This window comes from Prionailurus viverrinus, chromosome D3, assembly GCF_022837055.1.
Source record: "Prionailurus viverrinus isolate Anna chromosome D3, UM_Priviv_1.0, whole genome shotgun sequence".
NCBI classification, from domain to species: domain Eukaryota; kingdom Metazoa; phylum Chordata; class Mammalia; order Carnivora; family Felidae; genus Prionailurus; species Prionailurus viverrinus.
In genome coordinates, this window is record NC_062572.1 from 73,461,167 (window position 1) to 73,487,464 (window position 26,298).

The window sequence follows — 26,298 nt, forward strand, 5'->3', positions numbered from 1 at the left end:
TATTTCAAAATTAATTACATTTTGCTACCATTAGTTTTTATAATTTCCCAGAATAATAGTCTATAAGAGAAAACAAAGAAGACACATTCTTTGTTTTTTTAAAAAAATTTTTAATGTTTATTTATTTTTGACAGAGACAGAGAGAGAGACAGAGCATGAGTGGGGGAGGGGCAGAGAGAGAGGGAGACACAGAATCCGAAGCAGGCTCCAGGCTCTGAGCTGTCAGCACAGAGCCTGACGCGGGGCTTGAACTCACGAACTGTGAGATCATGACATGAGCCGAAGTCGGACGCTTAACCGACTGAGCCACCCAGGTGCCCCATCTTTGTTTTTTAAATTTATCATTGAGCCAGACAGTTAATTCATGTGACCATATTACTAACATAAGGGAAGGAATTGTAAATTCAGGTAAACATATCTAGTTCCAAATCAGCACAGACAAGGGATAAGTCAATTTTAGGTGGAAAATTTGCAGACTGTTTGTAGAGATTATTCCTTTTCTAGATATTCAGATGACAACCATTTGTAGAATGATAGCAGATGATAAATCTGGAATGAGAAGTTGAACTTCTTTTATGGAGAACATTGAATCCCGTGTCTAGAAATTTAGACTTGATTCTATTCACTTTACTCATGGTTGGCATCCTTGAAGGTTTTTCAGTAATATGTATCATGATATAAACACACTCACAGAAAAGTAGGAATAAGAAAGTGAAGAGCAAATAGAATTAACTTATAACCTGGTATTTTTGTACCATACTTAATGTTTTTCATTGCACTAAAGGATTTTCCCATAGTCTGCCTTTTTACTTAGGTTAGTTTTGAATAAAACTATTTCTTATGCTGTGCTATAAACAGAATGCTATTCACCTTTCATAGATCTAAGTTGGATAAAATGGATTTTTCTGCTTCTCTCTTACATGTACTTAGAAAAGAATGAAATATGACTATATTGTATTTGAACCATGTTTCCTAAATAGTAAATCAGATTTAATTCAGATTGCATGAAGGAGTCAGCATGTGGATTACCACGATCTATTTCATATTGAGTTACTATCGATCAATTGAAATATTATTATAATAAATTGCTAAAAGCATAGAGTATGACACCAGACTAAGTACTAATCTCAGTCCTATCACTTACTAGTGGTGCAATTTAGCACAGGTTATTTATCTAAATCTTTGTTTATTTTGTAAAATGTAGAGAGTAATGTTACTTATTTATTAGAGTGGTTATGAGGTTTTAACTTAAGAGGCCAAATACAATGCCTGTAATTGCTAAGTCCTTATTAACTATTGTAATTACTTTGGCATTTTAGAAATTTCAGTCTTAAGCAGTTTGATTCTCATGTCAATATTATTTATCTGATTGTAAATTACCTGATTTAGATTCTGGATATCTAAGTGTTCATTTGTTTGGTGGTAGTTAATTACACATACTTAACGCTATTTATCCATAGTATCATCTGTCTCTGCATTTGCTTTTCATGTCTATTAAAAGGCAGACTATACTTCAACTGTTTCTTTAGCAATACATTGCTACATGATTTTCACCGCAACTTTCTGTCAACATTATTTTTTTTACTGTATAAAATATTGCAAGAGGCACTGGCTTAGGAATGAGTTAGAAGATAAATAAGACTTCTGGTATTTGATCTTTATTAGGTATTACCAATTCACTGAATCTTATAAAATCCTTAATTTTGTCTTTTAAGAGAAAAGGTTGGTCTAGAGCAGTCTTTCCAAATTTTCTCACTACCAAGACTCTCATTTATTATTTCATTCCACATTCATCTCCAACTCTGCCATTGCAATCACAGTGTTTAAAAGTTCAAGTTTTCTAGACAAACTCTAATTGTTAAAAACTATGAGGCCATGCTAAAACACAATAATAATGGTCAAAAATCAATCTCATAAACTATGAGACTGTCTTACTTTTAAATTAATTTAAAAAAACAATGGTTTTGAGGTGGTTTATATTGTCATAAAAAACACACCAAAGGAAAATAGGATAACTTCTATTGTATACCACTGACCATACAGTGAAATGACCAAGTTGCATATCATGATGTGCTCCACCCCTTTACCCCCAACCATAATAGCTTTGGCTTGCCCTCTTTGAGAACAGGGGCTGAACAGAGCATGGAAACCAGTGGATAGTCATGCTATATTAGAATTAGTTTTGCAGGTCAGGTCTTTTAACAAATGTAAGACAGTAAAGATAATCAGTATTTCCTAAAGAGTTGATGAAATTCCATTTAGATGCAACCAAGTTTATATGCTAGTAAGCCTCAAGTTTATATGTTAGTAAGCCTAAGATGACTTACAGTGGATAAGTAGACAATATGTGTTTGATTCTTGAATTTGTTCAAAAAAAGTCTTCATCCCTCAGTGCTGTTTTGGGGATATCAACCTACTCCAGGACTCCAAGTTAAAAGTACTTGAAATACTGGGGGATTGGTTACATTTTTTCTTGCCATGTCTGTCATTCTAATGTTACTAGTGATCTCTCCCTCACTAGATCCACTAGTTTTTCCATTTTCATTCTGGACCTTGAGTGATATTAGATACTATTTATATGATCTCCTCTAAACTTCCATCCCCTGATGTGTTGCTATTTCATACAAGGTCAAAAGCAAAAACAATATACTTGAGATTGTTCTCTGTAAGGAGGAATGAAGATTTCTTGACAAAGAGAGAGTATTTCTTTCCCAAGAGTCTTTTGGGGCTGATATATAGTCAGCTCTGCATTTACTAGGATTATGACACTTATCATCCCTAGGGTAGTTGACTGAAGAGAGCAGCAGTCTGCCTTGAGTCATAAACAAGACACTTTTTCTGAGCATATGTGGAAGCCCAACCTATATCCTATTAGTGCAAAAGTCACAAAAAATCAGTGAAAGGATGGGTGGAGCTTCCTTTTCTGGTCCTGCTTGATATCAGTTTATTCCTGGAGCATAAAAAACACATATTTAGTCATGAGTTAATGAGCATACCTTTATTATTCAACATTGACCAAATAGGAAATAACGCAAGTACATTTTTGGTTCTTTATCAAAAACAAAAGTTGGAGTAAATAATCCATTACTTTTCTAGAAAATTTTAAATTCTGCTTTACGCATGTATATAAATTATGAAGATTTCTGGGTTCCCTAAACTAACTTTGACACATCATAATGGCAACATTTGTTTTCTGGGACTCTACCATCAGCTGTAAAACTACAAAAAAAAATCATTCTATAAATATAAAACCACTTCCTTCAACCCTGCTACAAAATGAAACTGATAGACTCAAAATTTGCCCGTGAAACACAGGGATACAGCCATATGCCAATGGTAAGAATAGACATTCTGCTTTCTTCTTCCAAACTCTATCTACAAATAGCAGTATGTGTGTGTACATGGAGAAAGAAAGAGGAAATATGAACAGATGTAGGAATATTTACAGAGAGGGAATGTCATTTTTAGTACTGAATTGGTGTAAATGAGGAAGGGAAGTAATAGAATCATAGAGGGATGAATACTAGCTCCTGAGAAATGGTTTCTTTCTCCTACCCTGTTCAAAGCTCTTTGGCTTTCAGCCAGATGGAGTTTTCTTTTCTTTTTTTATTAAATAAATTTTGATTTTCCTGTGATCACCTTGGATTAAGCCGGTTTTTAATAAAATACACTCTAAACACAGAGTTAGAAGGAGTTCGATGGAATTTTTCACTCAGAGCACATATTATTATATCTGCTTTGGTTTGAAGGCACACGGTACCTGCTGAATTTCCTGAAACAGAACTAGATGGGGATGGCTACGGAGTCAGCAGGTAAACAGTATGTTAGCTTGAAATTGAGGATGTAGTCAGGAAACCAGCTCTGTGAAGTTAAATTAATTTGTAACTCTTATGCCTGGGAAGAAATCAAAGACAATACCCCACTGTCGCCTGCAGTGTCCTTTCATTTCCAATTGGAAAAGTGTTTGATATTCCATTGAGTCAGTCATTTAATAAAGAAAACCAAAGAGTATACAATAAGGGCAGGGGGAAATGTTCTGTATTCAGGAAGCATCAAAATTAAAAGCAAGCGCTGGTTATTTTGAGGAAGATAGTTATTAAATTGTGAACACCGGTATTTTTGTCTGGTGGCCCAGACACCAACAGTCCATAATTAAATTTCTCTCTGCCTCAGTTATTCTTGAGATTCAGCTATGCAGGTTTAGTGTTGAGATCCATAAACAATAATTGAGGAAAATGGCCCCATTAAAAGAAAGTCATTGTCATCGCAGGGTGAGCATGCATTCCACTCATTGGTCACATCAAATGTCCTAGAATAGTAATAAAGAGAGTCACCTTTCACTATAAAATGTATCCAGCATTGGATGACATATGTAATCAGTCCAGTTTTCTATCATGAGGTAAGACAAAATCATGTGGCCCTGACACATTTGGGCCTGCAAATGCAGAGTCCAATTTAGTTTCTAGCTGGCCTCAGAGACTCAATTTGGCCACGTTAGTGTCTGATAGAATTTTTTTTTATTGAAATGCCCTTAAATAGAAAATACTCTCCCTATTTTCACTAGTGTGCCTCCTCATGTCTCTTTGGGTAATGAGCTCTGAAGACAGCGGAGTTTTTATTTCTAAATATGTGAAGTGTAGGTAAATGTGTCAGGTTATATGGTCCAAGATGCTTCTTGATTTTTTTTTAATTTAATTTTTAAATTTTTTTAAGTGTTTATTTAATTTTTGAAAGAGAGAGAGAGAGACAGAACACAAGCAGGGGAAGGGCAGAGAGAGAGGGAAACACAGAATCCGAAGCAGGCTCCAGGCTCTGAGCTGTCAGCACAGAGCCCAATGCAGGGCTTGAATCCATCAACTGTGACATCATGACCTGAGCCAAATTCAGACCCTTAACCAACTGAGCCACCCAGTTGTCCTGTTGATTTTTAATCGACTGCTGAAAGACAGTGATTGGAAATAGTTAAGATTTTTACTGCCCTCACAAATGCAAATAAATAATAATGATAATAACAGAAATAATAGTAATAACAATAATAATAAGGAAGAGGAAGAGTAATCATTATTCTTATCAGTTTCTACTTCAAGGATGCAAAACTATTCCCATGTTGAAAGGAGATGGGCTTCTTCTCAGAAGATGGGCTAATTTGTTGAAGCTGTGTTTACACTGGTTCTCAAAGTATGCTCTATGGACTCTTACTGTTTCTCGAGACACAAGGGAATCTGCAGGGTCAAACCTATTTTAATGATCATACAGTTTTGGGTTTTTTTTTTTTTTTTTGTATTGTTTCCCTATGTTGACTAAGAATACCTTTCACGATGTGATAAAAATTATTAAGTTTATTAATTCTTAATCCTTAAGTGCATATATTTTTAATATTCAGCATATAAAAAGAGGAAATGCATATTTCTCTATGGATGTCTAAGTACATTGATTTTTTTATTTTCGCGATCATTTGAGTTTCAAGCTGAATTAGCTTTTTTTTTTTTTTTTTTATAGAACACCATTTTCGCTTGAAAGGGCAATCAACGGAAAAACTATAGCTATTCAGACTTGGGTACTGGTTAGACATTTTCTCAGAAATGAACAAAGTGAGCCAGTCAGTTTAAGGAAAATAGTATCTGCTGCCAAGGATGAAATTCAAGCTTTTAAGTTAAAATTAGAAATTTGGAAAACTTGTATCTGCCACTTGAGCATGACAGCATCACAACATTAAAAGGCCTTTCTGATGGGATTGGTGGCAATAGTAACAAATGGGGATTTTTGATACTGTGTAATGAAATGTGTCAACAGTGGGAAGATCTGTCTAATTCACTGTGCCATCCCGAATGACCGCAGCTTGATGTGACAAGAATCCCTCATGGGTAAAAGATCTATTCACAGTCCAAGACAGAGCAATGGATTTTTATATAGCAGTGGAGAATGTTTATTAATATGGCGTCGGATTCCATGTTACAAGTAACTTTCAAGAAACTACTTACTGGAGTAGTGTTAAAGGATAAAATCTACAATTATTTGAAAAGGCAGTTAAAACACACCTTTCCTTTTCCAACTACATATCTGTTGGCGGTTAGTTATTTTCATGTAATTCAACCAGATAAACATACCAGAACAAAGCAAATGCATTATTCAACATAACAGTCTAGTTATTCTCTATTAAACTACTCATTAAAAATTTTAGAAAAATGTAAAGTACTACCCGTCTTCTCACTAATATTTTTTTGTTGTGGAAAAACAAAATACAGTTAATACAGTTAAAAATACACATATTATGGTAAATTGTGAATAAATATTCAATGAATACATTTTTTTTAAAGTCTCTCAATTTTGACTTTCAATATGGTAAATATTTATGGCTATAAACTACATAAATAAAAGCTCCTTGGGGTCCTCAGTAGTTTTTAAGAGTACAGTGGTTCCCGAAAACACATAGTTGTGAAATCCACTGTCTACATCATTATTCATTTTCCTAATGATTATGGATCAGTCCTCTCCAACTCAGATAACAGTTTAAGCCAAATATATTGGCCAGATTTTTCATTTAAAAAGTTAGAAAGGTGGGAAAGGCAGGCAGGCAGGCAGGCAGGTAGATAGGCAGACAGGCAAGCAGGTAGGCAGGCAGGCAGGCAGGAAGGTAGGTAGGTAGGCAGATAGGCAGGCAGGCAGGCAGGTAGGCAGGTAGGCAGGCAGGCAAGCAGGCAAGCAGGTAGGTAGGTAGGCAGACAGGAGGGAAGGCAGACAGGAAGGCAGGCAAGTAGGCAGGTAGGTAGGCAGGCAGGCAGGAAGGCAGGCAGGAAGGCAGAGAGGTAGGCAGGAAGGCAGGCAGGCAGACAGGCAGGCAGGTAGACAGACAGGAAGGCAGGCAGGCAGGTAGGTAGGTAGGCAGGCAGGCAGGCAGGTAGGCAGGCAGGCAGGCCGGAAGGTAGGCAGGCAGGCAGGAAGGCAGGCAGGCAGGCAGGAAGGTAGGCAGGCAGGCAGGCAGGAAGGCAGGCAGGCAGGAAGGAAGGAAGGCAGGCAGGCAGGAAGGAAGGAAGCATAAGCAAAAGCAGCATGTTAGCTAAGATGTTACACTTTAAATGCAATCTAAATGTGTATGTCAGAGAGCAGTATCACTGTCACGATTCTTCTCCCTTTAGTTACATACTGCCCTCTGGCCCTCTGAAGAGGATTAGCTTTATTGCCACCAGGATGAGAATAAGATCAGGTTTGAGAATCAGGCGAACATTTCCCACCCCCTTACCAACAGGAAAAAGTTAAACTGGGTTTTAGTCTAAGCAAATCAGACTGCTTATAATCAATTTAGAAAAAATGGCTGCATATTTTTTTTTGCATTAACTTCCATGAACATCATATTAAAGAGGTCTGCTTCTTTTTTTGTTTGTTTATTTTTAATACATAAATTGACAGAAAAAAATCAATTTTTGCTGGTTTGATTTTAAAGCTATTGCCAAATATGTTTTCTTGTCTCTACCCTTGCATTCTCCTCTCTTTTTCATTTTAAAACATATAGCACATACATAGAAGCATATGAAACATTTGTGCAGTTTAAAGAATAAAAATAAAATGACCATTTGTGTACCCATCACCCAGTTAATTAAATAGAGTATTACAAACTGGAATTCTGATTCCATTTCATGTGATTAAATCATGCTCATTAATTAACTGGAAAAATTTGCCATGTTCTATTAGCTGAATAATTCCATTTGGGTATGAATAGTCAGTGCCCATATAGCAAGAACAAAAATTATTTTTATGAATAGTTCTTAATTCTATCATAGCCCCTTAAAATCAATTTAGTCAACTAAAGTCATGACCTGGAATTTCAAGTTTATTCTTTCCAGGGCTTTTCTATCCATACTATTGTAGAGCCTAGAGAGAAAACTTTCATCTGCTCTTAAATATGTGCCTTGTGTCTTAATCATTTACTTTTATAATTTCTTTGTTCCTTGTGTAATTGTCATCCACCTTACAACAACAGAATTTAACATAACTGTGTACACTGAAACTAATATATGTTCTTATAAAAAGCTTTGGAAATCCAAAGATATAAATAAAAATCACCTATGATTCTATCACACAAAAATAGTATTGACAATTGTACCTCTGTCCTCTTTCATTTCATTTCATTTCATTTCATTTCATTTCATTTCATTTCATTTCAAGTTTATTTACTTTGAGAAGGAAAGAGACACAGAGAGCCCATGTGCATGCACAAGTTGGAGAGGAACAGAGAGAGAGAGGGAGAGAAAGAATCCCAAGCATGGAGCCTGACATGGGGCTTGATCTCACAAACCATGAGATCATGACCTGAGCTGAAGCAAGAATCAGAGGTTTAACCAACTGAAGCATGCAGGTTCCCATCATCCCTATTTTATTTTATTTTATTTTATTTTATTTTATTTTATTTTATTTTAAACATTCTTTTATTTATTTAAGTTTATTTATTTTGAGAAAGACAGAGACAGCATGAGTGAGGGAGGGACAGAGAGAGAGGGAGAGAGAGAATCCCAAGCAGGCTCCGCACTGTCAACAAGGAGCTCGATGTGGGGCTCAAACCCATGAACCATAGATCATGACCTGAGCTGAAGTCAGATGCTTAATCGACTAAGCCACCCCAGTGCCCCTATCCTCCCTAATTTAAAAATGTAAATCTACTTTCCTGACACCCTTTTTAAAAAAAAATCAAATTTTAGAGAAGAAAAATAAGGCAAATATCTGTTGCTACATAATAAGCCAGTCTAAAATTTAGTGACTTGAAACAATTTATTTTCTTGTATAATCCTGTGGTATATCTCAGCAGTTCCTCTGCTGGTTTCACTTTGGCTCCCTTGTGTACATTTGGCAAAAGTGGAAGATTCAAGTTGGCCTAACTCAAACATCTGTCAGTTGGTACTCATTTTTGACTTGGGGGAACTTAACTCAGTTATCTGTCATGTGTCTTCTTCAGGTGGCTAGACTAAGACGCTAGTCTCAGAAAGAGTCATGGAAGAAACTGTAATACCTCTTGAGGCCTTAGCTCCAGAGTTCATATAGTATGACATAATCTATGGATCTATAATCTATGGATCGAAGCACAACATAGGGTCAGGCCAGAATTAAACTATAGGGAACTAGACCCTCCATTCTGGATTGAAGGAACTAAAAAAATTGGTGATCATATTTAATTCATCACAATGTTGTGAAACATAGGAAGCTATTTACTAGTAAAAAATTTCTTTGCTGAGGTGCCTGGGTGGCTCAGTCAGTTAAGTGTCCAATTTTGGCTCAGGTCATGATCTCACTGCTTGTGGATTTGAGCCCCGCATCCGGCTTTGTGCTGACGGCTCAGAGCCTGGAGCCTGCTTCAGATTCTGTGTCTCCCTCTCTCTCTGTCCCTCCCCTACCCATGCTTTTTTTTTTCTCTCTCTCTCTCTGTCTCAAAAATAAACAAACATTAAAAAAAATTTAAAAATTCTATTTGCTTTTTTTGGAAACTTCCATAATCTTAGACTTTATTGGGTTATACATTTATAGAGAATGAAAAAATAAAACCAAATTTATCAGGCAATAGCTGACATTTTTATACCTATCATCAGGTCACAAACACTAATGCCTCCAATGAAGCTACAAAGATAATAAACATAATTGAAATGGGGCAGGCAGAGATTGAAGTCATCTGGAATATACAAGCTCTGTCTAAAAAGGTAATAGCAGTTATTTTGTGGCAATATGAGCCCAGTGATGCCTGAACTATTGATATTTTAAGATAAAGACAAAATCGCAGTGAGTTAAAGTTATTTTGTGTATCTCAATAAATTGATTCAAAAGTTTTTATGGAAAGACAGGAGACATAGAACAGTAACAACAGTACTGAAGAAGAAAGTCTGAGGATGCACACTGTTTGACATCAGACTCATTGTAAAGGTACAATAGTCAAGATGGTGTGATATTGGTCAAATAACAGGCAAAAAGATCAATAGAACAAAACAAAGCACCCAGAAATAGACCCACATAAAGTCAACTGATCTTTCACAAAGGTACAAAATCAAGCCAACGGAGAAAGGATAGTCTTTTCAACAAATGGTTCTGGAACAATTGGATATTCATATGCAAAACAAAATAAAACAAAACCTCTAGGCCCAGACCTTATTATACATTTTTGCAAAAAATTAACTCAAAACAGATCATAGACCTACATGTAAAATGCAAAATTATAAAAACTTCTAGGAGACAACACAGGAGAAAATCTAGGTGAACTTAGGTTCAACAATGAATTTTTAGACCTATAAAATGACCCATGAAAGGAAAGATTGACAAGTTGTAGTATTAATCATTTCTGCTCTGCAAAATACAATGTTAAGAGAAAGCAAAAACAAGCCACATACAGAAAATATATGCAAAACACAATCTGATAAAATGACTTGTGTCTGAAATATACAAGCAGTGGAAACTCTATGATAAGAAAACAAACAAATCAATTTTAAAAATAGGCAGACAGGGGCGCCTGGGTGGCGCAGTCGGTTGAGCGTCCGACTTCAGCCAGGTCACGATCTCGCGGTCCGTGAGTTCGAGCCCCGCGTCGGGCTCTGGGCTGATGGCTCAGAGCCTGGAGCCCGTTTCCGATTCTGTGTCTCCCTCTCTCTGCCCCTCCCCTGTTCATGCTCTGTCTCTCTCTGTCCCAAAAATAAATAAAACGTTGAAAAAAAAATAGGCAGACACCTTCCGAAGAGGAACTAAAAGATGGAGACCAAGCATATGCAATATGTTCAATATTATGTGTCATCGTGGAATTGCAAGTTGGAACAGTTATAATACTAGGCACCTGTTAAAATGAAAAAAAATGGCCACACCAAATGCTTATGAGGATAGGAACAATAGGAACTTTCATTCATTGCCAGTGGGAATGCAAAATTGCAGAGCCACTTTGGAAGACAGTTTGGGAGTCTCTTACAAAGATAAACATTGTTTTACCATACACTATAACAATCACTCTTCAAGCCATTTACCCAATTAAGTTGAAAAGTTATGGCCAGAAAAAATCTGCAAATACACATTTATGGCAGATATGTTCATAATCACCAAGCAATCAAGTTTTCCTTCAATAGGTGAATGGATGAACAAACTGTGGTAGATCCATATAATGGAATATTATGCAGCAAGAAGAGTAAATGAACTATTGAGCACTCAAAAGACATAGAGAAACCCTAAGTGGATATTACTAAGTGAAAGAAACCAATGTGAGAAATCTATATACTATAGAGTTCCAACTACAGGATACTCTGGAAAAGATAAAACTGGAGAAATAGTAGAAAATCCAGTGATTTCCTGGGATTTGAAATAGGGGTGGTGGGAAATGAATGAATACATGAAAGTTAGGGGATTTTTAGGGTGATGAAGCTATATGATACTGTAATGCTGAATACTGACATTGCACATTTGTCAAAACCCATACAACTATACAACAAAAAGAGTCAGCCTAAGGTGTATTATTGACTTTAGTTTATAATAATATATCAATATCACTTAATTAGTTGTAATAAATGTACCATCTTCATGCAAGTTGTTAATTATAGGGGCAATTATTGGGAATGGGGAACGGGTATATGGAAACTCCTTACTATTCCATTTTTTAAATAAATTAAAATAAAAAAATAAAAACATTTTGTATTGAGTGAGTTTGTTTTCTAATAAAATAAAGTATAATAGCTGAGTTGAATTTTGGTTCTTTAATGTATAAATAGTATTGCACATAGGCTCTAACTAAATTTTTCTTTTAGATATAAGATCAAATTAAGTAGATCTTACTTGATGCTACAGTATTATAAAATTAGTGTGTGTGTGTGTGTGTGCATAACAGTATATAGTATTATACAGTATATGCAGCTGAAACATTTCTACTGAGGTACAGGTGATAGAAGTAAAGCATTTGATAGATAGGACTCCATTATTAAGATAGCTATTTATAATGTACATTTTAGGAAACTTCTATTTCAGGAAATCTATTGTTAAGCAACATTATCCTTCCAACTATTTTCATTTGATTTGAAAAGTCATTTTCAAAAATGGAAATGACATATCCCACCAGCAATCTTTTTAAAGTTTTGAGACATTTTTTCTACAATATTGATTTAATAAGGATTAACACATTTCAAAAATTCTTTCAATATTTTCATTGTGAAAGTATTTATTTTTGTTGCTGTAACAACCAGAAACTGATGTGAGAAGACAGATAGTGTTTCTCTTTCTTCACACACAGTACTTTAGATGACAATTACTATTCCAACCTTTAACTACAGAGTTGATATTCTTTTATTTACCTGTGATCAAGCTGTATGGAGTTGGGTCAGGCCAAGGAAGACTAACAGTGATGTTAAAATGTTCCCCAGGTCTCCTCCTACCTCACTTCCCCTCTGCTCCTCCGTGGCTCACACTATGACACAGTTGGTTCTAATGTCCCCTGGCAATTCTCCATCTGCCCCAATCCTAGTTTTTAAGATTTCATGGCCTCATTTTCTTTGCTTCAAGACTGTGCTTTGAGTTTGAAAAATTACAGATTACATGCTAATTCAATTTAATGCATTAGTAGTTGAAAATAGCCTAAACCAAATCTCCATAGGGGGATGTGGATTTTAATAGTGATGTGGAAATACATCTTATCTTAAATAAACTTTGAGTGATAGAAATTTAGTCAGCAGGTCAGGTCAGAGGATGTATCACCATGGCAAGGAGTATTTCCTCTAAGCTCACCTAACCATAGACTGCTGTTGGTGTGTCCCGGGGATTAGGAGTGGAATATGTGGGGAGATGGAAGAGAATTTGTTAACTCTCAGAGTTTTCTCTTAACTGTGTTGAACCTTGTGCTTAGGATTTTGTAATTTTTTTCTTATTCCATCTGACATAATTTTAGCAACTTTGGAACAAATGAGTTCTAAGGTGAATGGAATGAGTTTGTAGGTTGAATAGATACTTTTTTTAGTTACCTGCTAGAACAAATGGATAACATTGGATATATAGAGCTAGAAAATGCTTTGGGCTAGGTAGAAAGATAAAGAACTCTTTATGCAGAGTCTCAGCTCTAGGGACAAATGCTTTGGGATGTTGTTAGAAATTAAAAATAAGCAGAAGGCTTAGAAACAGCCAAACTTATTGCTATACAAAACAAAATTTAATGTAAGCTCTGTTTTGAAAACAGCAGATTTTTTTAGTACCTTCTACATTCTATCTTCTTAATGCTTGTGTGTTATTTAATATCGTCCTGACAGCCACGGAAGCAATGGACAAAGCAGAAGAAGTGGAATAGATATTAGTGGCAGACAAACTGAACATATCAGAAAATTTCAAGTGATCACATTTAGAAAAGTTACTGGTAATATAGTCTTGTTCTCTAATGAGAAACTGAGAAATTCTGCAGCCCACACGAGTGACTAGTAACCTCAAGCTTTTGCCTTTTGCCTTATACTGTGATGTCATCAACTGCTAAGAATATTCTATTAGCATGATCCTAGAAACTGGGGATGGAAAAGCCTTTTAAGATTCTAGTTTATAAGTTTCATTCGCATCTTTTCATTGTTTTCTTTTCTTCCTCCCTATCAGAGTGTTTATTAGGAAAAAATTGGTTCAAGCTACATCATTTATCTTTACAGTGCTTTTCATAAAAAGATGTGATCCTGTGTTTTCTTTCCACAGATCCAGGACTACATAGGCAGCTGTATTTTTTGCAAAGACCATCCAATGTAGTAGCCATTGAAGGAAAAGATGCCATCCTGGAGTGCTGTGTTTCTGGCTATCCTCCCCCGAGTTTTACCTGGTTACGAGGAGAGGAAGTCGTCCAACTCAGGTATTACACATTGAAGACTTCTGTGAAGTATATGTCACTGTTTATCTTTCTCATTTGCTAAAGGTACCTAGAAATACTAGGGTTTTTAATGATAATTGATTTCCTCCCACATTCCTTGACATTATACAATATATGGAAGATTTTTATCCACTGGGATAAAGAGATGGAGGACAGAGTCAAAATCCATGAGATCAATTCAGAAAAGAAGTTCAGAAAGCCAGTGTTGCTGTTGAAATAACACTGTCCAAAAAATATTCAGCAAAGATACCTTGGAGAATCTCATCCTAAGGAAGTGGTATAGTGAAATATTTATTAAGAAATTAAAATTTTCTGATTTGAAATATATAGCATGTAATTATAGGGTCTGTGAGATTTTTTTTCAGGTCCAGTTATACCTTTCATATCCAGATGTAACAAATATTTAAGATAAAACAAAAGGAGAACATGGCTGGCTTTGAATTAGTAGACGTTCATATTAAAGCGTAGTTAGAAACTAAACTCTTAATAGAATGGAGTGCTTAGTCTGAAACGTTTTGATTAAATGGATTTCACTTAAGAAATTAATTTTATTGATTTGGAGGTATGGTGTACTCCTTTTTAACACTTCTGTTTTCTATGATGAGAGAGGTTGATAGACCATAACTTTCACCTCCCACCTATATTATAACAACACTATATGGTGTGGTGTCACTATACTTCTGAGAATATGAAAGCATGTGAGAAATCTGTTTGTAGCTTTAGCATGTCAAATGTGTTCTCTGAATGTAGCCAGATATTCCTGGTACACAATGAAATGTGGCTTTGTACAAAGATTACTAAATTGGATGTCAGGACACAAGACATTGCCTTCCACTGTGGGGAATCACTTTTCTGGTACTTGTGGTCCTCAAATCCAAAATAAGAGAATGGGCCAGATTATCTGTAAATTTCTTTTCAGTATTAAGCTTGGTTCCAAGTTTAATCTGTTTAATTTCTTTGATCACTGGCTTCCAGTGGAATTGGTTTACCTTGAATCGATTTTTGATCAATAAATGTGATGTTATCAAAGCCTCATAAAATAGACTCTCTTTCTAATTTGATAATTTGATCTTTTGTGGAGTTTATTTAAATCTCTGAGTACATTGCCTGGTATACACCTAAATATCCCTACATTAATCTGCTCTCTAATTTTATATGCCTATGTCTTTCAGGTCCAAAAAGTATTCTTTACTGGGTGGAAGCAATCTGCTTATCTCCAATGTGACAGATGATGATAGTGGAACTTACACCTGTGTTGTTACATATAAAAATGAGAATATTAGTGCCTCTGCAGAGCTCACGGTCTTGGGTAAGTCAATGGCTCAAGATTCACTTACACTGCCCTTCTCAAAATGCATCACTGTGACACTTTAAATGCTTATTCCTGAATTACCTCTTGTGCTTATTAGTATGAAATTATGAAGTCCCAGTGTTTCACACATGTCCTTTCTCTACTTTGATTAATTGCATAGGGATTAAATGCAGTGTTTGAATACTTGCTCATGACTAAAATCCGGATGCATCACTCTTTAGTCCAATTATTCCAATGATACAACTGAAACCTATGAAAAATTATTAATAAACAAATGTCTTAAGCAGCAAAAGAGTTAAATATAAAAGGGGAGATTCCCAAATATTTTATCTGGGGAAAGTAAATGAAGGGATGAATGAGAGAAATTGTATAAACAATATGCACTGGAGTGGAAAAGTCAGATATCACTTGAGATGACAGGGTCCCTGACATTAAATTCAAATGTCTTGGTAAGATTGTTTTGTTAATATGGAAATACTGTAGATGTGATGTTGAAAGTGAACCATTAAAATCAAATGCATCTAAGGAAAATTTTCATAGAAAGAATCTTTAAAGAAATTTAAGAGGCACAGATGTTACATATTATTCAGAAAGGTAGGGTTACCTCATACCATTGCAAATTAATAATTGTTATATAGGGTACGTACTCAAACACCTCTTTTATCATCTACCCCAGATTGTTTTTAGTCAGTTTCATTTGAATCATGTAATTTGGAGAAAGTGCTTTACCATTTGAATTCCAATTGCTTTTTCCTGTAACAACAGCAAAAATTGTTTACCAGTCTTTGGATTTTTGCCTCTGGAATAAATCTTTTTACCTTGTAAAAAGCCTAGGAAAAATCATAGACTTTTTAAAAGTTATTCAGTAGAAATGAAAAGATATGGTATGCCTAGTGCATCTGCTAACCTGCATCATAATATTATTCTATCCATTTTACTTTTTGGCTTTAAAGTTTATTCAGAAAGTGCTTTCATCTTCAGATAGGGTAATGATGTATGTGAGAGTGAGACAATGGAGTTGTTTGTTCTTTGATCAAACTGTAAATATTAAACTACGAATAAGCAAAGGACTTTAATTCTTTGGTTTTAGAGATAGCATTATTCTAACTGAAACATCAGCTGGTCTTTACAATGGTAGCAATTTAATGTAGTCATTTCATGTGGAAGTTTTTTGGTGAAACAAAGAACTTTTACATTTGTAACATCAAAGTATAGCAACACATGATGGCTATATAGAAATTATATTGTAATATATACTGCTGATCATAAGGCAAATGCAGTCATAGAATTTATAATGATTATAGGTAAGCTTATAATTGCAAATATATGAGATCAGATTTTATATCAAATTAATACACAGTATTTAGACACATGATACTTCATACTGATATCTAAGCTAAATGCATATAAATTAGGATTTCTGAGAAATTAGCCAAAAAATATATGTAGGGTCATACATATATACACACACACTGACATTCATAGCTTCTTCTTTTATGTGTTCCTGTGTATATGTGTATGTTCTCCAGTTCTATATTGTTGAGGATTATCTTGTTTCCATGTTCTATTTAAACACCCATAGACACACAGACACACACAGACACACACAGACACACACACACACACCACCAAAAACACTTTGATGATTATTCTTCTGTATCTTTGTCAGTTATTTGCTTGTATCCTAAGGAAAATTATCACAAAAAATGTTCATACCCACACCAGCAGTGCAAGAATTGCCTGTCTCTGAAAGAATACATTTCTCTCCATGCCCCAATATTTGCCTAACAACTTTATAAAATGGAGTCTCTTTGTTTTAATTTGGATCCTTATTAAATTTGTTTCTTTTTATAGTTTTACTGGACATTTGCATTTTGCATTTTGTGAGTTACCTATCAATCTTTTTGACCTTCATATATTTATTTTTTTTTAATTTTTTTAATGTTTTTATTTACTTTTGAGACAGAGACAGAGCATGAATGGGGGAGGGGCAGAGAGAGAGGGAGACACAGAATCGGAAGCAGGCTCAGGCTCTGAGCCATCAGCCCAGAGCCCGATGCGGGGCTCGAACTCACGGACCGCAAGATCGTGACCTGAGCTGAAGTCGGATGCTTAACCGACTGAGCCACCCAGGCGCCCCGACCTTCATATATTTATTAAAATATTCATCTTTATTTTGTTTATTTGCAGGAACTCTTTATATAGGAAGAAGAGTAACTGTGCTGTGTAGTCTCTTTGTGTATATATTTTGTTGTTTCTATTTTTTGTTTTTATTTTATATTTTATATAGGGTATCACATAGTTTTCTTTATGGATGCTGGCTTTGTTGCTATTAGACTCAAATTTTATTCTAAATAAATCACTCTAGTTCCAAAAATTTCATTATAGATTGCATGTTGAATCTATAAATTAGAAGCATTATTAATTTAAAAAATGCAGTTGTGTTTATGTCTTGGGAATTTTTTTTTAATTTTCTTGGTAACAGGCATTCGTTTTAAATGTTTATTTATTCTGAAAGAGAGAGAACGTGAATGGGGAAAGCACAGAGAGAGGGGGAGAGAGAGAATCCCAAGCATCCACACTGTCAGAGCATGACATGGGGCTTGATCTCATGAACCATGAGATTATGACCTGAGATAAAATCAAGAGTCAGACACTTAACCGATGAGCCATCCAGATGCCCCAGGGTATAAATTTTAAAGATCTCCCACAGACCTAGTATGATCTATAACTATTATAGAAGGCATGCCTTAATTCAGGAGATAATCATAATTCTATTTAACTCATCTACCCAGGCTAAAAATAAATGTTGATATAATAAAACCTTTGATATAGTCATTGACTATTCTGATACAAAGTTAAGCTCATCCTGCAGGACTAAGTTTATATAGAAAATGTAATTTATTACTTTCCTTTTTTAAGTAAAAGATGAAAAGAAATGAACTTCATTATCAGTGTTATCCAAATAGTTTTCATCAGTTTTAAGAATTTAACCATAATGTAAATTATTCACAAGATAAAACCCCGCAAGAAATCCAAGCTTGTGCTTATAAGCTTTAATAATGCATTTTATCAGGCTTTTGTTTTGCCTTTCAAATCATGGTTCTTTTTTGCACTTAGACTGGCTTTGAATGTGAACCTGCTTGAACTAAGACTATTTAAGTATGATATCATTTTGTACACAACAAGAGAAATTCTGTGGTCTTCCTCAAGAGTTTCAGAGTTAATAAACATTAAGTATATTTAAAGAATTTACACTATAAAGTGGATATTAAAAGTTCCATAATAGGGGGGCCTGGGTGGCTCAGTCAGTTAAGTCTTGGACTTCAGCTCAGGCCATGATCTCACAGTTTTGGGGTTTGAGCCCTGCATCAGGCTCTGCACTGAAAGCATAGAACCTGCTTTGGATTCTCTGTTTCCCTCTCTCTCTCTCTGCCCCTCCCTGGCTTGTGCACTCTCCATCTCTCTCTCTCTCTCTCTCTCTCTCTCTCTCTCTCTCTCTCTCTCTCAAAAATAAAAAATAAACATTTTTTAAAGAGTTCCTTAATAGTTAAACCTCTTGGGGAAATCTGTATTAGACAGGATTAAGGACAACTTATTTAAAGTGCATATGATGGGGCGCCTGGGTGGCGCAGTCGGTTAAGCGTCCGACTTCAGCCAGGTCACGATCTCACGGTCCATGAGTTCGAGCCCCGCGTCAGGCTCTGGGCTGATGGCTCGGAGCCTGGAGCCTGTTTCCGATTCTGTGTCTCCCTCTCTCTCTGCCCCTACCCCATTCATGCTCTGCCTCTCTCTGTCCCAAAAATAAATAAACGTTGAAAAAAATTAAAAAAAAAAATAAAGTGCATATGAATAAATTAAATAAATAAATAAATAAATAAATAAATTCCTAATAATAACCATTTATGTTAATGTTTATGATCTATTAGAATATTCATCAATTAGCATTGGTGGATGCATTTTGAGTACATGGACTGCACTAGGTTCTGGGAAACCTACAAAAGGTTTGAGGTCTGGCTTCATTAGGTTTGTAGTGTAATTACAGATTCATACAATTAATTGCCCTAATTGCCCCCAGTGAATTGCCTGCCTTTTGAGTATGGTTTTTTTTCCCTCAATTTTGTATGTTTACATGGAATCTGTGAAGATATGAAGAGTTGATAGTCTTTGCTCTCATAAAAGACAGAACCTGAGTAAGTGGTGGCAGGTAAATTCTTAAAAAGGAGATTGCAGAGGGAGGAATTCTGAACAGTGTTATATTCTGTTTAAAGCACTAGTGCTATGATTATTTTTTTTAAACTTTGTTTTTCAGAAAAGAACTAAAGAATGGTATTCTGTCCATTATTATTTCCCAGATAACTAGCTTTCTGGCTCAAGAATTATAATCACCCTTAATAAACATTCAGGAGATTTGCCTGATTTATTTTCTAAGCTTTACCTTAGGCCTAGATTGATTCAATGTCTGAATCAATGTAGAAATGCATACTTTAAAAAGATATGGGATCTTTAACCAATGAAGTGTCTGGCCTTGGACAAACCCTGTGCATTGTCCATATACATGCAGAAGGAGATGGGTGGAAAATTCACTCTTGAGGAGAAGCCATGGGATCTAACATTGGTGACAAAATGAAAACCATCTTGAGCTTTCTCAAAAGGATTCTAGAATTCTTTTTAAAGCTGTTTGCAGCAATATAAACAATATGCACTATTAAAAGTTGACCTTTGTGTACAGGTTTTCTCAATTATTTGCCTTGTCAACTTTCTAGAGAAATGTTGGTTAGAATTAGCATAATCTGGCTTTGTAGAACATAAAAAAGTCTATTAGATCAGTCCTTTGCACATAATTGATAACCTGTAACCAGATCTAAGAGTTCTCATATCCTCTTCCCTGCCACTGTAAGTAACACATATCACTCCATGTGGTACTTGACTTTATACTTCTCCCAAGAAAACACCTCTGAAAAGAAATCCTTTGGGGCAGGTGTTTTGCCTGCCTAAGACTTTTGCTTTGGGGACAGAAACCTATGGGTTCATCCTCTAGGAATGTGTTCAGAATGGTTTTCTACTGACATATAGCATGCTAAGCTCACACACACTAACTGAGCCACCCAGGGGCCCCTGACCTTTACAATTTTTTACTTTATACCATTCATTTTATTTTTTCTTTCTTTTTTTTTCCTTCATTTTTTTGTATTTTTTTAAAATTTAAATCCAAGTTAATTAACATATAGTGTAATAATGATTTCAGGAATAAAATTTAGTGATTTATTGTTTACAAAACCCAGTGCTCATCCCAACAAGTGTCCTCCTTAATGTCCCTTGCCCATTTACTCCATCCCTCTACCCCAACCCTCAGTTTGTTGTCTGTAGTTCAGAGTCTCTTATGGTTTGTCTTCCTCTCTGCTTTTATATTATTTTTGCTTCCTTTCCCTTATGTTTATCTGTTTTGTTTCTTAAGTTCCACATATGAGTGAAATCATAAGATATTTGTCTTATTTGACTGACTTATTGCACTTAGCATAATATACTCTAGTTCTGTCCACATTGTTGCAAATGGCAAGATTTCTTTTGATCACTGAGTAATATTGCACTGTTTTTCCCCATTGAGTATATTAGCTGTGGGTCTTTAGTATATGGTCATTATGATCTTCAGGTATGATCCTTCTATCCCTATTTTCTTGACAGTTTTGGTTTTTTGTTTTGTTTTTAAGAAATGAGGCTGTGTTTTGTCAAATGCTTTCTCTGCATCTATTGATAGGATCATGTGGTTCTTATCCTTTCTTTTATTAATGTGATGTTCACATTTATTGATTTGTGGATATTGAACCAGCCTTACATCCCAGGAATAAATCCCACTTGATTGTGGTGAATGATTCTTTTAATATATTGTTGGATCCAGTTTGTGAGTATCTTGTTGAGAATTTTTGCATTCGTGTTCATCAGGGAAATTGGTCTGTAGTTCTCTTTTTTATTGGGGTCTTTGGTTTTGTAATCAAGGAAATGCTGGCATGGTAGAATGAGTTTGGCAGTTTTCCTTCCATTTCTATTTTTTTGAACAGCTTCAAAAGAATAGGTATTAACTCTTCTTTAAAAGTTTGGTAGACTTCCCTTGGAAAGCCATCAGGGTCTGGACTCTTATTTGTTAGAAGATTTTTGATTGCTGATTCAATGTATTTACTAGTTATGGATCTGTTTAAATTTTCTATTTCTTCCTGTTTCTGTTTTGGTAGTTTATATGTTTCTAGGAATTTGTCCATTTCTTTCAGATTGCCAAATTTGTTGACATATAATTGCTCATAATATTCTCTGATTACTGTTTGTATTTCAGTGGTGTTGGTTGTGATCTCTCCTCTTTCCTTCATGATTTTATTTATTTGGGTCCTTTTCTTTTTCTTTTTGATTAATCTGGCTAGGGGCTTATTAGTTTTGTTAATTCATTTAAAGAATCAGCTCCTGGTTTCATTGATCTATTCTACTGTTTTTTGTTTTGTTTTGTTTTAATTTTGATATCATTGATTTCTGCTCTAATCATTATTTCCCTTCCTCTGCTGGTTTTGGGCTTTTTTGCTGTTCTTCTTCCAGCTATTTTAGGTATAAAGTTAGGTGGTGTATTTGAGACCTTTCTTCCTTCTTTATGAAGGCCTGGATTGCTGTATACTTCCCTCTTATGACTGCCTTTGTTGCATCCCAGAGATTTGGGCCTGTCATATTTTCATTTTCATTGGCTTCCGTTGACTTTTTAATTTTGTCTTTAATTTCTTGGTTAACCCATTCATTCTTTAGTCTCCAAGTATTTATGGTCTTTCCAATTTTCTTCCTGTGGTTGACTTTGGGTTTCATAGTGTTGTGGTCTAAAAATATGCAAGGTATGATCTTCATCTTTTTGTACTGTTGAGGGCTGATTTGTGACCCATTATGTGGAGAATGTTCCATGTGCACACGAGAAGAATGTCACACAAATAAGTTCTTTAAGCTCAATGGCACTGGATTAAACATATTAAATTATATTTTAATGTATATAGTATATATACATACATTTACCTTGTACATACATATACATGTGTATATGCATATATATACATGCAATATACATATATAATATATATTTCCTGTTTCTAAGAAAATTTTTCTTCAAAATTCCTTCCCATATTCTTTCAAATGCATATGATTATCTCAACCATTACATAATGTACTGATTCTGCAAATAGATAATAGACCAATCTACTCAGAAAGGTTTAGAAAAGTCATCTTAAAAGTGAGTTAAGAAGACAGCAGATTAATATTTCCAGTAGAAGTTAACAACCCTTCTTAAAAACTATCGTTTTGTAACATGGTGGGACAGGAAAATGCCAACAGTAGCTCACTTTCTTCTGAAAATGCTTAAGAATAATAAAAACGATGGCTAGGTGTATAGTGACCTAACCAAGCATGACTTATAGGCCCAGATATACAACTAAACCACGGCATCCATAGTGACATGGCCACTGACAGTTGAGTGCATCTTTTGTTCTCTGTCAGGCACTCTTTGGGCATAGAAACATGCATATGACACCAGTCCTGGCCTGAAAGACTAGTTAGGTAAACAGACAGGAAGTAGGCAATTACTAGAAAAACCAAAGAAAAGTTGGAAAAGAGGGAGGTAAGGGACCCCAAAAAACAGTTCAACAACAATGAAGGAAGGGAGTTGGGGGTTGAGAGGAAGGATGAGGAGAGAGATTCTGAGCAGAGGAAGTAAGCCAGCAAAGGTATGGAGATAAACCAGGGATGGGGAAGAGGAAGTCATCTAATATGACTGAAAATTGTGGGTCCAAAGGGAGTCTGATAGTGGATGGGGAAAGTGGTATAGATAGTGAATGGTTTGCTCCTGTGGTTAGGTTTTTATCTTGAGGGCAGTGGAAAGACACAAACTGATTTTTGGGTTGTGCCTTATTGGTTATTTCATATTGGCCATTATTTAATTCCCTAATCCTCAATTCCTTCATTTGTAAAGGATGATAATTACTTCCTTGTAGGGCTTTATGATTGCTTAAGTATGAAATTTGAGAGAGAAGGATTCTGGAATAGGAGACATGGTTTGGGGAGCTGTGGGAAATAAAGAAAAATAAGATGTTCTTCCAGCCCTCAGCAGAATCCTAAATCATAGTTGCAAAAATTAAACAAAAACAAAACAAAAAGAAATGAAATGCCACAAATATTAAAACATCTTATGCAACCTCTCCATACCAATTTTTCCTCACCTACAAAAATGTACAAAGTAACAATGGGTCCCTATATAATTCTCATGAATCCTGGAGATTCCTTGTGGCACAAGGATGGTATCCAAATTTGTAAAGCATTTTATCTTTTTTAGCTTCCTCTGTGTCCCTACAGCCTACTATCCATGCTTTCTTCCCAGCTATATTGTGAGAATAAACAGACACTGTGTCTTGTTCATCTTGGCCACTCAAAACCTTGGTTTGTTCTCTGGCCCATCTGAGCTTTAAACATAAACATAAGGAATATAATTATATATGCATTGTATATAAGTTATATAACTTTCTATGAAAATATTTTTTAAGCTCTTTATGGCGACTCATGTGCTTTTATAGGACATTGCTATAGACTGAATTCTTTCTCCCCAAATCCATAGGTTGAAGCCTTAATCACCAATGTGACTGTATTTGGAGATAGACCTTTTATTAAGCAGGTAATTAAGGTTAAATGGAGTCCGAAGAATGGAGCCCTAATCCGATAGGAATGACATCTTTATAAGAAGATGAGGCATCAGAGCTCTCTCTCTCTCTCTCTTTCCCAGTGCAAACACACAGAAAATGGGGCATGTGGGGACACAGAGTGGGTACCATCTCCAAGCCAAGGAGTGATGTCTCACCAGAAATCAACCCTGCTGCCACCTTGATCTTAAACTCCTAGACTTCAGAACTGTGAAAAAATAAGTTTATGTTGTCTAAGCCACCCAGTCTGTGGTGATATTTTGTTGTAGCAGCCACAGCGGGTGAATATAACCACAGAAAGAGTAGTTGTACTGTGCATTATACTGCTAAAAAGATTCTTGATTAGTTTTGTAGAAGCATAAACTACAACAAAGAAGTATATTACCAACACTTATATATTGTTAATACCAAGGATCTTAAACTTCCAAGAGTGTGAAAAAAGAGCAATGAATCAAAAGCTATTTCTCTGTTTATATACTAGGTTATGTGTAGTTCAAAGACCTAAATATCCCCTGGCTTATTTTTTCTTTAGTATCACCATCTTTTTATTTAGTAATTTATAAACATAAGGTATTACTAACATTTTAGATCCTATAATTTTGAATGATATGTCCCAATTTTAATAACAAATACATCATTAACTATGAAGAAACTCTTTTCTCTTTTTTAACTCAATTCTTAGATATGCTCTATAAATTCAATTTGCTACAGCAAGCATGCAGATGTTCACACTCCATCAACTCTCAGATATGTCTGGTAATAGAAGGAAATATGGTAATTAAAAGTGGATATGATGTTGTGTCCTTTTATTTTTTTGCTTATGCTTTAGTTTTATCATTTTTTACTGAAACAAACGTGATGTGTTGCTACTTTATGAGCACGTATAATTGATCAAAGAGAGAACTGACCCATTCCTTTGTTTGGAGAGTAACTGGGACATCCACCTCCAGTCACGTGTTCAGTTGCTGCCTTTCTAAACTTGCTGTTGGATCACCAGTGTTGGGTTTTGGGCGTATGTTCTTAGCTATAAACAGAAAGTAGTTACAGAATATATTAATAAAGATACTATTTACCCCTCTATTATAGTGTATAACTCTTTGTTTGAATGGAGTTCTTCTGAATTTAGAACATCACTGCTTCTTCCCAAGTAGCAGTGCTTAAATTTCATGTCTACCTATAATTGGCCTTTATGAGCAGTGACCCCCCTCACCCATATGCATTTAATGGTTATAGTCATAAAAGCAGTGTCTTAGGTAAGTTTCTATTGATTATCTTTCATAGGGTAATTGCCAAATGGATCCTAATGAAATTAGTTAAGAGGCTTTTTTTTTCATGTAGGGATATGATCCCAAATGTACATGATAAAAATGCATAACATAAGGAAGAATTAAATTTAAAAAAATCAAAATAATCTATTTGCTGTTTCTTCCTATACTATGTTGATTTCTTATTATAGTTACTTTTGTTCACCTGAAATCATAGCCATTATGAGTGTGCAAAAATTCTATCCAAAATAGTGTTTAGGAGATCCTGTTGAATGTATTAGAAGAAACATGGTATGTTCAGGCTGTTAGTGTAAAGTGATTCGGTATTTAAATTGCAGTTCTACCATCTGTGGAAATACTGGTTGCATTTGTGACAGGATTTATTTTTTATCATGCTGGTATTTGTTAAAGACCTACTATGTGATCTCTACTTCCTTCCCTCTTTCACTGGAAAAACAATTTGAACAGTTTTTTGCATTTATCCTTGAGATGGCTATGAATCTAATTATTTTTTCTTTCTCAGAAAAAGGAGGAAGTTAGTAGAGGCTCCAGGAGAAAGGCTAAGGTGATGTAGTAATTCAGAGCATTAAAAAGGCAGTCTAAGGCTATGATTTTAATTAGCCCTAACAGTCTAAGCAAGGTGAATTGACCATCTGTGATTTAGAGGGAGGGCTGCTAATAGTGGCAAAAAGCTGCCCAAAGGGCATTCCATGCCAAAGTTGTCCTGAGGTACCACACGTACAGATTATCCCAGAAAGAGTTGGACTGTGATAGAACTCAAACTGCATTAAGACAGGAGTGCTTTCACTAAAGTTAGCAAGAGTTAGCATCAGTCGTGCCTGCCAATTTTGAAAGGCTGGAAAGCAAAAGTGTAACATTTCTTTCTGTACTTTCAACTTCTACTACCACTTGGTGGAAGTGAGTGTGCCTAAAGGCAAAATGCACCAACTTGAAAACATGTCTTTAAACGGTAGACTCTATTAAAGTAAAACATTTGGAGTTCTATCTATACATTTGTTGACTTATTTATCCACTTGTTCAACAAATATGTATTTAAAGTGTGATAAGTTTCTTGCCTAATGCTTTAAAACAGCTTTATAGAAATGCCATTCATTGTAACTCGCATACTAGACAACTTCACATTTAAAGTCTACAATTTAATGGTTTCAACATAAT

General features: G+C 35.3%; 1 protein-coding gene across 1 annotated transcript in view; it reads left to right on the plus strand.

Annotated features, from left to right (window-relative positions):
• The window catches only part of DCC (DCC netrin 1 receptor), a 1,137,854-nt gene that overhangs the window by 523,731 nt on the left and 587,825 nt on the right, over nucleotides 1–26,298 (plus strand). The window contains exons 4-5 of the mRNA XM_047828892.1: nucleotides 13,666–13,816; nucleotides 15,007–15,143. Coding sequence (XP_047684848.1) covers nucleotides 13,666–13,816; nucleotides 15,007–15,143 — 288 coding nt within the window. The remainder of the gene's footprint in view (nucleotides 1–13,665; nucleotides 13,817–15,006; nucleotides 15,144–26,298) is intronic.